This window comes from Bombyx mandarina, chromosome 25 (assembly GCF_030267445.1).
Source record: "Bombyx mandarina strain Sakado chromosome 25, ASM3026744v2".
NCBI lineage: Eukaryota > Metazoa > Arthropoda > Insecta > Lepidoptera > Bombycidae > Bombyx > Bombyx mandarina.
In genome coordinates this window covers 9211042-9228452 of record NC_143231.1, presented here as the reverse complement: position 1 = coordinate 9228452, position 17411 = coordinate 9211042, and the positions used below count along the sequence as shown (strand labels likewise).

The 17411-nt window shown below is 36.2% G+C and overlaps 1 protein-coding gene across 8 annotated transcripts in view; it reads left to right on the top strand.

Moving 5' to 3' along the window:
- The window catches only part of LOC114243859 (uncharacterized), a 40453-nt gene that overhangs the window by 7242 nt on the left and 15800 nt on the right, over positions 1 to 17411 (top strand). For 2 of the 8 annotated variants that reach the window (XM_089738510.1, XM_089738508.1), the window contains exon 1: positions 13394 to 13660. The exons of 4 other annotated variants lie outside the window; for them this stretch is intronic. In XM_089738510.1, coding sequence (XP_089594636.1) covers positions 13496 to 13660 — 165 coding nt within the window. In that variant the 5' untranslated portion in view covers positions 13394 to 13495. Of the gene's footprint in view, positions 1 to 13388; positions 13661 to 17411 lie in introns of those variants that run through there. 2 more of the 8 variants (XM_089738506.1, XM_089738507.1) reach the window with 2 other exon arrangements.

The following is a 17411-nucleotide window of genomic DNA, read 5'->3' as shown; positions in this document are numbered from 1 at the left end:
ATTAAATTTCACTACAATTATGTCAACATAAATTTCTCTTTCTGTTATTTAGTTAAATCTCTAGACGTATAAGTTTTTGCGCAAATCCATTTCATATCTTTAACGTTTCATACCTCGTCACCGTTTCCATATAGGTTAGACCAGCAGGCGTCTATTCCAATAAATGTGTATTTTCGCGACGACACTACGTATAGATTACTCCAAAACGGACAGCCATGACCTAAAATGACAACGAAGCCTTCTATAAAATGACATAATTTGTGGGCGGTATTTAATAATGCAAGATCTGCGATACCCGATTTGCAGAATAGACCCACACGTGGGCTGCTAACAAGGATTTCTTGTTTTTTTTATATTCCGTATAATAAACATGTATTTTCCTTTTACATACCTTCCAGAAGATAATAACGATTGAATTATAAGAAAAACACGTAAATAAACTTTTAAAATGAGAAAAAGACGCCTCACAAATAATCTATATATATAAAAATGAATTGCTGTTTAGTTAGTCTCGCTAAAACTCGAGAACGGCTGGACTGATTTGGCTAATTTTGGTCTTGAATTATTTGTAGTCTATATATATAAAAATGAATTGCTGTTCGTTAGTCTCGCTAAAATTCGAGAACGGCTGGACCGATTTGGCTAATTTTGGTCTTGAATTATTTGTGGAAGTCAAGAGAAAGTTTAAAAGGTTAAAAGATAAATATGAAAATGCTCGGAATTAAATAAAAATAACACTTTTGTTTTTCCTTTGATGTGTCCCCCGTCGGACGGATTTCTTTTGTTTGTTTTAAATTTATTGTATACAAAAGTTTAGGTCTTTTATTTATCGATTGAGGCACTATGAAGTCTGCCGGGTCAAATAGGCCCTAATAGAAATTAGATCGAGTTTTTTATAGACAACAATAACATTATTAAAAATAAATAAATAAATAAATATTATATGTCCGATGTCATCGGACTTTCATATGTATACAAATTTTCAAAGTAACCTTGAAGTTGGTGAAAATTATTTTATTATACGTTGAAAGAATACGTTACGTAGATAGAGATACAGAAAAGCTAATAAAAGTGCGTTAAAGAATTTAAGCACATATCATCAGCATTATAAACATGTGACTAGAATTAACTTCCTTTAAATATTAATAAACAAGGAAATAATATGGAAACATTCCAACGAACACATACTAGCATTGTATAAAAGTTACAAATAAATTTAATATGTATATGTTTATATTTCTTTTTTTTTATTGCCCTTGTAGGCAGACGAGCGCACGGCCCACCTGATGGTGAGTGGTTACCGTCGCCCATGGACTTCAGCAATGCCAATTCTGAGTCATTAATGACACAGTCTACCGTGACTCGCATCTGAATATTATGGAATGTTGAAATTGTAATAATTGTCAACTTCTCCTCTATCTACACATTAATCTTACCATTTAAATGTATTAGTTTGTTTTATTACACAGCTTTACTGCACAGATTTTCCTGTATCAAGCCTATAAAGTTTGTATTACATCTTAAGAGTTCATCCTATTAGTACTCCTTCTTGAATCTTACGTCTCATTGATAAAGCTTTCGACCTCTATGGACCACCTTTTTTTTTATTGCTCTTGTAGGCAGACGAGCATACGGCCCACCTGATGGTGAGTGGGTACCGTCGCCCATGGACTTCAGCAATGCCAGGGGCAGAGCCAAGCTGCTGCCTACCGGTAAACTATTGCTTAATAACGGTAACTGTGAACTATTACTGAAACGTGGGTAGCCTCTAAAACCCAGGTCGTTTATAGATTGGATCTGATCTTTCCGGATCAACGCATCAGGCTTCGTCCTCTTGATCTAAGAAGATAAAACGTTGTGTCTAGCAGTTGGACATTAAGATGTCGAAGAACAGGTCCAGGAAAGGCGCAGTCCTGGTGTTAAGTGATTACTGGAGCCCATAGAGATCTACAACGTAAATGCGCCACCCACCTTGAGATAAGTTCTAAGGTCTCAGTATAGTTACAACGGCTGCCCAACCCTTCAAACCGAAACGCATTACTGCTTCACGGCAGAAATAGGCAGGGCGGTGGTACCCACCCGTGCGGACTCACAAGAGGTCCTACCACCAGTAACTACGCAGATTATAATTTTGCGGGTTGTTCGCGACGACGTTTGTGTGTTTCAAAAACAAACTAATATTCAATAGACATATTTCATAGATATAAACCTCTTTGCCATTGCACTAAGGCACGCACGCACGTCACAATAAAACAGTCAATCAAAAATTCAGAGTTTAATTTTACATAAATTAAATTCCAAATGTTCATACGAGACACGGGTTTGATTTTTATTACACGATGTTATTCCTTTACTGTGGAAATCAATCGTTAACGTTTGTTAAGTACGTATTTCATTAGAAAAATTGGTACCCGCCTGCGGGATTCGAACAGCGTTGCATCGCTACATACGAATGCACCAGACGTCTTATCCTTTGGGCCACGACGACTTTAGATTAACCGAACGTCCCTATTTTTAATTTATTCATTCATTCGTTCATTATGATACAATACCATATTTATATGTATATACCGCATACCATCTGAAAAGAAAGTGAAAGAGCGTCATGAGGCGTCTCTTAGTAATATATTTAATAGCTTTTGTGTTGTGTAAACGTTACAAGCTAATTGAGGAATGTATCCTAATTGACACTCGACTCAGTAGAACAATTATAATGGAGTCGGCATTGTTTTTTTTACTTATTTAATTTGTTTGAAGGATATTATAAAGACTGTTCGTGAAAACTGTAACGTTTATATTATAAAGATTAACAGTGGCCATTTGATAAAGTTTAGGTATATTACCTTATAGATATAATATATGTCGGCGCAAATATGACTATTTACCTACTGATCATCAACTAATTACTCTGTGATAAGAAATTGATGTTAAACAGTTCCTTTTATTGTAATTTCAATACTTTAAAACGTGTTTGAAAAACGTGTAAACCCACTCACGTGTTTGAAAAACGTGTAAACACGCTCACGTGTTTAAAACGTGTCAACACGCTCACGGGTACGAAGCCCCATAAATACGGCCGTGCTGTCTAGCACTGATTGATTCGTGTCCGAGCCGTTGTACTGTACGGATATCTCTGTAACGTTGTTATGCTTCTCGTGCAATATACGAAGTTTTCGTGAAGTTCTCGTGAAGTTTTGTTTCGGAAACCCAAACATGAGTCATTCGTCAAGAAAGTGATGACCGTGACGTCGCAAGGCTGACGTCACACTTTTTACAAACATTACGGACGTCCCTACTCCGTCATCAGAAGCGGGATCACACGCCGCCTCCGCTCAGCAACAACCTGGTGACCAGATAACCGTATCGGCGGATAATGACTACCCTCCAGCATCAGTCGATAAGCCTGTACAGTCTGCTTCAAAAACCAGCATGGTCGAGCGACGGAATCAACAATCAACTGATCAATGAATACAAAAGATAAGTTTTTATTTTTGATTACTAAAATTTCACCACAAAATTCATCTGAAGGCCATGATATCCTTACACAACGAACAACACCTTACACATTCTTATCCCACCTTCAATAAATCTACGAGAACCTCCGAGAAATCTACGAGAACCTCCGAGAAATCTACGAGAACCTCCGAGAAATCTACGAGAACCTCCGAGAAATCTACGAAAACCTCCGAGAACCCTACAATAAAATCGCATTATAGTCTCAAACTTACATAGTTACAAGTATCGCAAGTATAACAGATGCGCTACTCAGAGAAACTTTTTATTCCTGCAGATCAATGGGAATCAAAGAAAACCTACGAGAATCAACGAGGCTGGTGCAGAGCGCGCACCGCCCAAGTGGGATCACATGCCGCCTCCGCTGAGCAACAACCTGGAGACCAGATAACCGTATCGGCGGAAGAAGACTACCCACCAGCATCAGCCGATGAACCTCTACCATCTACTTCACAAACCAGGATGGTCGAACAACAAAATCAACAATCGGCATAAGGATAAGTTTTTATTTTTGATTAATAAAATTACGCCACCACATGAGTACCACAGTGTACGCCACCACATGAGTACCACAGTGTACGCCACCACATGAGTACCACAGTGTACGCCCACTACATAAGTACCACAGTGTACGCCCACTACATAAGTACCACAGTGTACGCCCATTGCATAAGTACCACAGTGTACGCCCACTACATAAGTACCACAGTGTACGCCCACTACATAAGTGCCACAGTGTACGCCCACTACATAAGTGCCACAGTGTACGTTCACTACATAAGTACCACAGTGTACGTCACAATATAAAACTACACAAAATAAGTTACTTTCAAAGTAACATAAAAAGGTACACAGATACCAATCTCAGAAACAGACATTCCATTGTTTCAGATGAACTCCAAGAACTCTCTGGTGATACACCATACATGGGCGGCTGGTGCAGAGCGCGCACCGTCTGTCAGTATGGCCGTGTCGGCGCAAATATGACTATTTACCTACTGATCATCAACTAATTACTCTGTGATAAGAAATTGATGTTAAACAGTTCCTTTTATTGTAATTTCAATACTTTAAAACGTGTTTGAAAAACGTGTAAACCCACTCACGTGTTTGAAAAACGTGTAAACACGCTCACGTGTTTAAAACGTGTCAACACGCTCACGGGTACGAAGCCCCATAAATACGGCCGTGCTGTCTAGCACTGATTGATTCGTGTCCGAGCCGTTGTACTGTACGGATATCTCTGTAACGTTGTTATGCTTCTCGTGCAATATACGAAGTTTTCGTGAAGTTCTCGTGAAGTTTTGTTTCGGAAACCCAAACATGAGTCATTCGTCAAGAAAGTGATGACCGTGACGTCGCAAGGCTGACGTCACACTTTTTACAAACATTACGGACGTCCCTACTCCGTCATATATTACAAACACAAAATAAGGTAGGATAACTTGCTAGGTAGGAACCTAATCATCGGTAGCCTCAAGGAGCTATTTCCGCCTCACCTAATTGGTAGGCGAGCTCTAGCAAAAGCAGTACTTCGCCGAGTCTACCACGCGATCGAAATCGCGACCCATTCAGAAGATCCGGCGAGAAACTCAGTGGGCTATGTCTATGAGCTTAGTTGCGCGTCGAACTCATTCGACGAGTTCGCTGAGAGCAGTGACCCGTGGTCGGTCTAAAGGCACCGGATCGGTAGGATCCGAAATTACATGCTTAGAGTGAGAGCGTCTGTGTGTTGTGCCGTCGTCTAAGTCAGGTATGAAAATAGAGGCAGCCCCGATAAGAGGCAGCCCCCGGTAGGCAGCGGCTTGGCTCTGCCCGTGGCATTGCTGAAGTCCATGGGCGACGGTAACCAATCACCATCAAGTGGACCGTATGTCAGTCTGCGTACAAGGGCAATAAAAAAAAAAGAGAATTATCGTGTGGCGCCGCTTTTTCGAAAACGGTAAATCGTCACTATCAGTCATATCACCCGAAGCCACTGCAAAGGATTCTTCTGAAATCTCGGTTGAAGAAGAACGTCATTATTCAAGAAATATCGTAAACGGGAGCTCGTTCCAGATCCAGGTGACACACGGCAGAAAACATATCTGGAACGGCTCTAAGGTTTCAGATATAACATGACGTAGAGTGCGATGATAAAAATTAAATTCAATAAAAACCTATGAGAAATTGAAACAGGATTCGATTGGAAATGTACGCTGAATGAATAGATTGAATATATTGAATATATCTCTTTGAATATGCTATTCTTTGCTCTTCTGATAACTCCTCTCTGTATTACATCATAAACTTAGATTTACGTTAGGTCTGCAAAATATAAAATTTTATATTTTGCTTCTGAAGATTTTTACGAGACTTGTATCGGCAAGTTCTAATAAATGCACTTATAAGAATTTATAGCTTCACGGGCGACAGACAAAAATCAAATTTGTTAAGTTAAATAATTTATCGAAATCATTATTCATGAATGTACCTAATTGGAATGGAAAAAACTGTACCATTTCAAATTTAATTAATGTGATGAGCGCCTCATCGGTAAATCGACGGTACCTTTATTTATAAAACTAACCTAATTAGACTTTAGCACGATCGTTTTCCTTGTATAGGAAAAAAAACAAATCGAACTGAACTATGTCACGCCTGACACATTCCAAATTCGGACTAAATTCAATTTCAAATAATACCTCTTATTCTAGACCATTGTTGGAAGAGCTGTTCGAGCTAGTCCCAATGATGATTTCAAATTACCGATAATTAGTCTTCTACAGTCGGTACACGATTATTGCAAATTTTGTCTGTTACTTAGTCGTTATGGAAGTAATTGCAGCTAGAAAACAAGTTTGTTAACTTAACGCCGTTTATACACGATATTTGCAACGATTTTTTTCTGTTACTTGTTATGGAAGTAATTACAGCTAGAAAAAGGTTGTTAAGTTGACGCCTTTTATTATTATAGGGTAAGGGAATATTAATTAACGTAATTTGAATCTCCTTTATGATGTCCGGTGAACTTTAAACATGATAGGCTACCGAGAAAACTGTGTAAAATTAAAACCAATTAAAGTCCCAATATGCGCTTAATCCTGTATTTTTTTTTTTTTGTAAAAAGAGTAGTTACTCTTTCTCTATTACATCAAGTCGTAAACGATCCAATATTTTAATGACACGTAATTTTTACCAAGTTTTCTTTTCTTTTCATTTTTTTTCAGAGGTTTTTTGACATCAATCATACAAAAAGACTCCACAAACAAGCAACAAAATTGATAACGTATCAATTCTACTTGTAATAAATAAACTCACAGTCGTACAAAAAAATATGAGCTTGCGTAAATATATATTAAGATTACATATTTTCACAATACCGGAATTCCTACGATGTTTCCACCGGTTTTTCCGGACGAATAAGACCCAAAAATACTTAAAGCACAAAAAAATATTCGAATATGTAATTCGCGTTTTTATAAAATTTCAAACTACGTGAATTTATAAATCGTGTACTAATAATCAAATTGTGTAAAATAGGTGCTGTGTAAATATAGGGATAAGTGTAATTTCATTACTTTGAACTGACCAGGATAAAACAACATATTTATTTAGATTTTAAGCTTCTATCAAATCGAATTTCTCATTATATACCTACATTATAAATTTTGTTCCACCTTAGGTCACCCGCTGCCAAATACAGGTCTTTCTTTGTTCATTTCCACCTTTGAACTTCGACTTTGCGTATCCGAGAGCAACTTATCCCAATGAAACTAAAAGTGTATTTATTATACATAGCCACCAGCCTGACGGCAATATGTACAAGTCCAAATGCAGTAACAACGTGGGCGACTCAAGCGGAGGCGAACTCAGACAGCTATGCACCGCTTTTGTTCAATTGCAGCAAATTGTGTTGTGTATTATAAAATGTCTTAATTGTTTGTTTGTATTCTTGTAATGGGCTTTTGACTGTAACAGATTATAGCACTTGAACAAGATATGTTTTTGTCAAGTGGATCAATTTATGGGTAATATTTATTAAATGATTTCGGATACAAATATAATTTCATGACTGTAGCTTGTTAAATATGAATTTGATTTGTGTGACAGTTAGGCAGAGGTTTATTTTTTTTTCATCAAACTATAATTCGCGACATTAAGGCGTATAAATAGATTATTCATGAGTCCATATTAGGTTCTAAGGTATTATAGATTATGTCAATGTTGTCTGAATCGGTAGATCAAGTTAACAAAAAAAAAAACATATTGTACCGAGAACTAACACTGTTTATTCGACTAAATACCGAAAATTGTTTATTCCTAACAATGTGAATGGTTTAATTGCAACTTTTATGTAGCAGGGTAACAAAAACGTAGTATTTGAAAATAATCTTTGTTGTACACTTGTTACTGAAATCAGTTTTCGTGATTAAGCTATGTATAAAGTAAATGCAATTGGCGAAATCTAATAAATTTTATTAAATACATCGTAAACGCACCTTGCGATAATTCATAAATAGTTTGTTAACATAAATATCGCGAATAAGTTCAATCATGTGTGATTACATAAAATGAATTACGTTCATTTTGAATTATGTAGTCACTTTATTTGGATATAACATTAATACCATGGTAGCGTTTTTATGTAACTAGTCACAAGTTTCCTTATAAGTAAATAATGTAGCAACCAAGGCAAAATTGTAATCTAATTAATGCTAACATTAGTTCGTATTATAAAATAGGAAATAAGTTTTAGGAAATGCGTGTAGCAATGGCAATCTATACTTCTATACTAATATTATAAAGAGGAAAGATTTGTTTGTTTGTTTGTTTCGAATAGGCTCCGAAACTACTGGACCGATTTGAAAAATTATTTTTCCATTAGAAGCCGACATTGTCCCTGATGAACATAGGCTACTTTTTTTTAATTTTATTTTTATTTAATTTTGTTTGGTTTCATGTGTGTTTTAATGTTTCCGAAGCGAAGCGAGGGCGGGTCGCTAGTATCACTATAAAACTTGTGTCAGTTTTTGGCTGTATTAACTATTACTAGAGGTCCCACAGTAGTCGAAATTCGACTATAATTAAATTGGAATTGTAAGTTTGTACACTATTATGATTGTATTTTATACTTCTATAATCACAAATTTTGCCAAGACTATACTATAAAAAATAAAAGACAAGACAAAGACAAACAATATTTAATCTATTCTCAATTTCACAACAGACGTCAAGAACAAAAGATTGACAATAAATAGTATGCATGCGTGTGTGCGTCAAATACATGGTATGTAGTGTGTGTAATGTTTTCTTTATTGATTTAATGTATATTTTATGCATTATTTAGAAAAAATATTAGCATTGTGCACTTATTCTCTATATTCTCTATAAGTGTGGAAAATTTCATACTCCTCCGTCCGCGCAATTTTCGTAAAAAGGGATACAAAGTTTTTGCTTCACGTATTAATATATAGATATATTGAAAGACAAAGTACAAATTAATTTGACGCCTTCAGCTCTAACACTAGGAGCAGGCTTAGGGACCCCGGTAACCGTACTCGTCGAACTCGACAAAGAGTTCGCCGTGCAACCTAACCCATGAATCAGCTCGCTGAGTTTCTCGCCGGATCTTCTCAGCGGGTCGCGATTCCGATCCGGTAGTAGATACATTCGCGAAGCAGCAGCTCTTGAGCTGTTAGGTCTCCTTCGGAGGCGCTCGGGTAGCTGTTAGCAAATCCCAACCCTCCTGGCTGAGCCTTTGCTCGTCCACCTGTCCTGGTGAAACTGGAAAAACCTCCGGGACACCAGTAATCCTTCAATCATAAAAAAAAAAAACAAATTAATTTAAACATCACAAACATTTTAGTAATGTGCGAATTTTGTATTCTGGTTTTATTTGATGGGTGAGACAGAGGTAATACAAAAAGTAAATAAAATATATTGATATCATGCCTGGAGGTGGCGAAAGTGGTGGTAGAAAGCACGTTTATGAGCTTCGGTAACTGCTTAAAATCAAGTAGGCCGAGAACTTGTTCAGCCACCTTACTGCAAAAAGAATGCTTAATTTACTTCAGCAATGCAGATTAAAACACAAAATTATCTAGTACTAGTGGTCTCCTGGTAGTCGAAATTCGACTATAATTAATTGAAATTATAAGTTTGTATATACACTATTATGATTCTACGAGTATTGTCTAAGACTTCTACTTCAAAGAATTCTATTTCCTCACAGATTTCGCTAAGACTACACTTTAGACATATGAGTCGTCTATTATCAAAGGTGGCAATCTGTGCATTTGGATAAAAAAATGTTATTAATATGTCAATACAGATTGATTTGAATATAATCGTCTCCTTCAAAGAATACGGTTCAAAACCTGCATTAAATAAAGGTTAATACTTAACCTGTTATTTATCTAAGATGTCGTTCAGAAGAGTTTTGTGACTGCCAATGGAATACAAAGTCAATAATTCGTTTTTCTGATTTACCAATAATTGTCCAAAAGTCACATTGCCGGCTTTGATAATAGTCGACTCATATATTAACAAAGACAAACAATATTTAATCTATTCTCAATTTGACCACAGACTATAAGCAATAAGAAAAGTTTGACATTAAACAAATAGTGTGTATGCGCGTGTGTGTGTCAAATATATGGTAGTGTATGTAATGTTTTCTTTATTGTTTTAATGTATTATTTATGCATAATTTAAAAAAAAAATTAGCATTCTGCACTCCTCCTCTATATTCTCTATAAGCGTGGGAAATTTCATACTCCTCTGTCCCCGCAATTTTCGTAAAAAGGGGTACAAAGTTTTTGCTTCACGTATTAATATATAGATTTTCGTTACTATTCGATCTCTCACTTTCTCATTGCAAACTCTGTTATTGTCAAATAAACATTGAAAATCCCACACAGTAAAATGATCTTAGTTTTGTAAAGTTTAAGGTTGAGCCTCGAACGCCCACACGAGATCAGCCGGCACTTTTATGGGCAGGACAATTCAAAAGGCCGATGATTCAGAAGTTTCCTTGCAAGGTAACAACGCTAGATTTAGTTACTCGGTCACTTTCAATTTTATAATCGAACAGTTCAGCTTTTTGTCGTTTGATTGATCGTAATAAGGAGTGTGGGCGTTTGAATGACATATGTTTCTATGCAACTTGAAAAATAGGAAGTTTTTTATAAGAGTTTTTGCCACTTATTCTTCTTGTGTTTTGTAAAATCGCTAATGTCACCAAATTAAAGTTAAAAATTAAAAAGTTGTTAATAGAACGCTTTTAGTGATTCGTTTTTTTTTTTGACAGCTAAATCAGAATGTCGGTTGCTAGTTATAATAAGAATTTCGTATATCTGTGTACGACAGGTAATGTTCATTTTTATTAAAATCTGTTCCTATTCTTATATGATCTTAAACTGTTAATGAGAACTCTCTAATCCTAAAAGGTAATCTAATCCTAATCTGATGCTAGGAAAAACATTAAGTTGATCTGATCACATAATATACGAGTGAAATTGTAATATTAATATAAAGTTTTAGAAAAAAATTTAAACTGCAAATTTTTATTTAAAAACATATCTAGACTAGATTAAGTTCTATTAAACTTCGAATACCACCTAAAGAAAGTAATCAGTTTTATGAATTTTGATTTTTCGTGATTTTTTTGTTCTCGATTTAAAATTCATTCGAATAACAATTGAGTAGACAGCTCGACTATGCACATAACGAGTGACAATCGATACCGTCGCAAGAAACACGAGAACATCCCGCAAACAATGTTCTATTTACACTGAAACCAATTTGCCCTTGTCGTCTTAATGTCATAAGAGACTAATAACGCCTTTACTTTCTACGTACGAGTAGTAAAGTATTTTATAAATGATTCATTATGTGTCTTCAACAGCTGTTCTTGCTGTATTCAGTCTGAGTTATGTAAACTTTGTGCTCTATTTTTCCACATAATGTACAATTTGGAGTGGCTCGGTAACGTTTACCAGGCAACTGTACAATATAAAGCCGTTTATCTTAAGAGCTGTCCTAGTTTGACAAAGCGGTGCGATAAACCTCTTATCGTGGTCACCACTAATTACATATCCGACCCAGCCGACGGGGCAACGCAAAGCCGCTATCGCCCGAAACATGTCTTGTCGGATCCCCCGGATCCAATCTCGGGCTTTAGACCCTTCAAGTACCGGTCACCAACTTAATCGAACTCCTCCATTATGACGAAGAGTTTGACGAGCGAACTATTACGATACTGGTGGTAGGACCTTTTGTGAGTCCGCACGGGTAGGTACCACCACCCCGCCTATTTCTGCCGTGAAGCAGTAATGCGTTTCGGTTTGAAGGGTTGGGCAGCCGTTGTAACTATACTTGAGACCTTAGAACTTATCTCAAGGTGGGTGACGCATTTACGTTGTAGATGTCTATGGGCTCCAGTAACCACTTAACACCAGGTGGGCTGTGAGCTCATCCAATCATATAAGAAGTAAAAAAAATTTTTTAAAAAATACCCTCTTGTTTGTAGCTTTGCCTTCATGATCACTTTTCCCGAATAGCATCAGCACTCGTGATCCTTTATTAGAGAGCAATCCCCTCCTGTCCAGTCAGTCCTATTCCTAATTCCACGCGGCACGGTTGCCGTCATTGGCGTTGTATCGTTAAATCCTCTCTCAATTCCTTATAAGAAAACTAACCCACAGACACAGCCCACTGAGTTTCTCGCCGGATATTCTCAGTGGATCGCGATTCGGATCCGGTGATAGGTTCTGCGAAGCACTGCTCTTGCTAGAGCTAGTGTTAGCAAATTCTCTCAGGTTGAACCCGTGAGCTCACCTATCAGTCCGCGAAAAGCTGGAATAGCACCTGAAGCTACCAGCAAGTAGGTAGCGAAAAGATCGGTACCAGACCAAATACACCAGTGTGCTTAGTGCGAGTTTTTGAACGTCCTGGATAGCGTAAAAGTTAACTCAAATTTGTATGCAGTTCGAACAGCGCTCTTAGCGGCAAACGTAGGCAAACGTTTTAACTCCATACAAATTCGAGTTAACGTTTACGCCATCGAGAACGTTAAAAACTCGGACTAAGCACACAGACCAAATACACTAACTAACACTCACTCAAATCAAATCAAATCAAATAAAAAAAAAATTATTCAACCTAAATGAAAGTACATACTTGTTGAACGTCAAAAGAACTACCGCCAATTCACAAGAACTAGCCTCCGTCCTGAGAAAAATTGGCAAGAAACTCAGCGGGCATGTTTTTTTTTTAAATATTAGATTATTTTTTTAATATTAGATTTTTTTAAATATTCATTTTTACATGAGTATAATAACATAACAATTATTACAATATTGAAATGCCCGGAGCGAGCAACTCATTCCCACTTTGTGCAATCTTCCCACTTTGTGCACTCACTTATAAAGTATTATAACTTGATTTAACATAAACCATAAAATCTTCCGACACGAAACACTCCAATAGATACCTGAGAGAGCGTTCGCTAGTGCATTTGTTCCGCTAAACGGGTCAACTTGATCAGCCGTGAAGGTCACCACTTGTTCACGCCACCGTGACATTGAAGTCCACGTGGGCCGTCGCCTAGCAACTGCACAAACATACAAATATTCACCCCCTCAAGTTCCAACCCTCAGATTCATTCAACTCTAAGAAGACAAGGTTGAAGCACGTAAACATCATATTCTTGTATTCATAGTACTGTTATTGTTTGATAAAAATACAACACTTTTATTACAACTGATTCTCGAAATTTCTGTAGATCGTTGAGTAATAATAATATGTGATTTAATAAGTGGTTTTAATGAGACATGTCTGAAACGTATTTTTTGAAGAATGTTTTTAATTTAATTATGATACATTTTAAGTAGAAATGGCCGAAATATTCTTTAATAATTTATAATAACCTAACTAGTAAAGTTTAGAACAATTAAACATTCGTGATTCTAAATTCGTGTGAAAGTTTGAAAGAACAATAATGGACGCGCGTAACAAGTCTCGTTCGTTAGACCACGTTAACTGGTGGGATCCGGTGCATTGGAAGGGCAAAGCCCCCAGAAGTGTTTCGTCTATGTCATTAGAAGGAGCTGACCCCGCTGAGATCCGAAACGGCTGGCTCACACTACCAGAAACTAACAATAAGGTATTTTCTTTTTATAAAACTGCCAAGCCATTGCGTATTTTGAAACACTTTAAAAACAACAATCATTTCATAGTTGTGTGTTTTAAACATTTTAATTTTATGAGACAGTTTACTGAAATTTCCAATGTTTCCTAACTAATTCGTGTAATTAAGTATTGAACAGATTATTTAAAACTAATGAGCGATCTCCTCTTTGAAAAGAAGTTATAAGTTTTATAGAAAGAAAAAAAACAAAGAGAGAGAGAGAGAGAGAGAGCAAGCAAGAAGATAAAACTACATCTACGAATACAGTAAAATTTCTGCTAGATTTTTTTTAGAATCAAATTTACGTTCTACAGTTTAGAGATCAAAACAGTTTTTTCTTTTGTTTTGTTTTAAATAGATATGTAGATTTCGATATACCATGATCTAATTTGATATTTTTTTCGTAACTACTTACAACAATAAATTGCGTATCTCATACTATAGGTATTCTTTTTTGAAAAATCACTCAGTGAATGAATAAATTAAAATACAGCGGTCACGTTTCCCATACGACAAAACTTATTTATTTGCTTTCAATTAGTCCTGGTTCCATGTAATGGGATCTTTCAATGTAATTTTTATCATCTTCAAGACTTTCTATCAACTTGCAAATTTGGTCACGTATCAAGGACCGACGACAATACAATTATTTTATTGCTTTGACCTAATAAGACCTCACCTGACTTGTAAATCCTGGGCTAAATAATATGATAATGTTAATTTTTAATACGGCTTGCCATTGAATCGTATTCTTTTGGGAAAAAAATTACCCTAAAACGTGTCGTAATTTAAAGCATATACTAATCTGTTAGTAATTTGACACTAACGATGCTTTTAGTTAGCTCGAGCACCGGTCACCGTCCCCGTTGAACCCGTCGCTTGTGACAAAGTAGTTCAGCGAGTAAACTAACCCATAGACACAGCTCACTGAGTTTCTCGCTGGATCTTCTCAGTGGGTCGCGTTTCCGATCCGGTGGTAGATTCTGCGAAGCACTGCTCTTGCTAGAGCCAGTGTTAGCAACGTCCTCAGGTTAGAGCCCCGTGAGCTCACCTACTCGCTCGGTTACGCCGGCATAGCCACTAAAGGCTAGATTTTCCTACCAGCTTAGGTACGTAAAAAGAAAATTCGTTGCTTTCTTTGTTCATGGCAGAAACGGAATAAGCCGTGGGATATGCAATTCAATTATTATTTTTTGCATATTCTTGGTGGACGAATTCGTTAGAATTTATAAACACCTAAGTAAGACGAGTTAAAATCTAAAGCCGTAAACCAACATCATTATGGGAACGGCGATTACCTCATCTGTTTAACGTACGACCTCGAATGACTAATAATCGTTTACCGAACTTTATGGTGCGCAAAACTTCATCAAAATGTACCTATATTTTTTTGATAAATCACAATATATCGTAGAGAAGTATTAATTTTATAACGTGAGATAACTGTTATGAGTACCATGTAAAACGTCGAATCAAAATATATAAATAAATATAATTATCAGAACATATCCCGAAATAAAATTCTCGATCGTTGTTCATTGATTTGTCGTTGTTGTTCGATGCATTCCCCGTAGACTCGAAATGAGACGCATATCTAGCATCGCTTTTTTAAGCATCATTTGTCCTTTCCGCCATACCTGACAAAGTGTATATGCAAAATTTCACGATTATCTGTTAAGTAATTAAAACTTGAAAGCGTAACAAACAAACTCACTTTTTCATTTATAATATTAGTATTAATAATAATGTAAATAAAATTTGAACTAAACAGTAACTAAGCTAGTTATTAGACGAGATAAGCTCGAGTGATATTACAAGGTTTAATTCATCATTATCATCAGCCTATGGCAGTATACTACTGGACATAGGCCTCTCCAATTGCATGCCACTGAGCTCAATCCTCGGCTTCTCTTATCCGGCCTTTGCCAGGTACCCTGCATAGATCACTCTCCGATTTTTTTTGTTCCTACCTATTCTGATAGCCTTGGGGCTATATCAGCTTCTCCTTGACGTGTAGTTGAGCTCACGGGGCTCAAACCGGGTGTGTTGCTAACACTGGCCCTAGCAAGAGCCGTGCTTCACAGAATCTATCACCGGAAACTCAGTGGGCTAAGCACTCTCCGAACCTGAGGAGCCTTGCACTTCGTTAGCCAAATAAATTATTTTATTATAAAAAAAGGCGTGGGGTGCTTTTCAGGATATTATCAAAATAACCCTTCTACTCATATCTGTTCATAAAATATTTATAATTACTGATACCATATTTTTTTAGTTTTTTTAAACTATTATTTATTTTTCCTTTTTTTAGTTGAATTTAATTTTTATTTATTTTTTATTTAATATTGAATTGTCATCGGTCCTTAATAAGTATAATAAATTTCGAGTTAATCCGATGTTTTGAAGGGGGGTCAAAACAATGTTCAAAGATTCCGTTACATACTAACATACATACTTCTGAAGCGAATAAAAGCGTATTTCAAAAAATTTAAAGATTTCAATGCGCTATTTTCCTCGATATTGATTTAAAAACTCGAGCGTACAGTATGCTTAATTGAAAGGCAATTAAACGTGGGCGAACGATTGATTTGGCCCATCCATATTGAATTAGTTGGAGGTACAATTACGTTACGTGCGTATCCGAAGACAATACGCGGAAGCTTCATACTACTCGTAATATCGATGTGAGCAAACAATGTATTGAGGATTACATGACCTTAGTCAGTGCGTGAAGATAAATGTTTTGTATATAAAACTTCGGAGAAAGAGAATGTTGATATAAATACATATAATACATAAAAATAAACACAACCAAAGGTTTATTTAACTCGCGCCCGGGCCAAAACACCTTTTTAGGTAAAATACTTTTTTGCGTTAAAATACATTTTCCAGAAATCAATTATAATAAAAATTATCTAGCAATTTCTTGTTTGCGGGCCATTTGGTGCCCCTTTGTAAGTAGCACCCAGAGCATGATGACCTCAAACTATACCACTGTGTTTACGTTCGCACAATATAACAGGACTTTTTGGCGGGAACGCGACTAGTGAAGTTGTGTGATTTGTTTTATTTTATTATTTCATTTCATTTTATAACATGTTTCATATTAATCAACTTCATTTTATTTCTTTATAATTTTATATAAAAAAAGTTTACATATATTATATTAAAATAAGACTTGACCTAAAGGTCTTAGTTACCAGGTCATAAAATCCCTTAAAAAATATATAACAATTTTGAATGTCAACTTAAAATCGAATTTTAACGATTAGTTAGTAGTAATAGTAATAGTCTCTTAAGCCATAATATGCTTACGAATGAAAATTTTAAGTCTCCCCTACAATATAATGGTCATATCGATAAGCTGCAGCATAGCTAAGCGCAGCATAGCTAATGCAATAAAATAAAACTAGTTTGACTAGGTTCGTTTAGAGCTCGGCTATTAACCTGGTGGAATCTCTCTTGGTACACACCTGCCGGCTTGTTCTACAGGATCTATTTAACAATACAGCTTATAATGAAACATTAAGTTTGATCTGAGGGCTGTCAGTGCTCAATCATTTATTCTTATACAAATAAAACTAGTTAGGGTCTAATTCCAAAAAACTGTTTTTTTTTTGAGCCGTAAGTTAGAAAACAAGGCGACGGCACTCCCGATTATTAAGTGGTTACAAGACAATTAACTATTTTGTAAATCAGAGAAAAACGTTAACAAATCTTCTTTTCACCA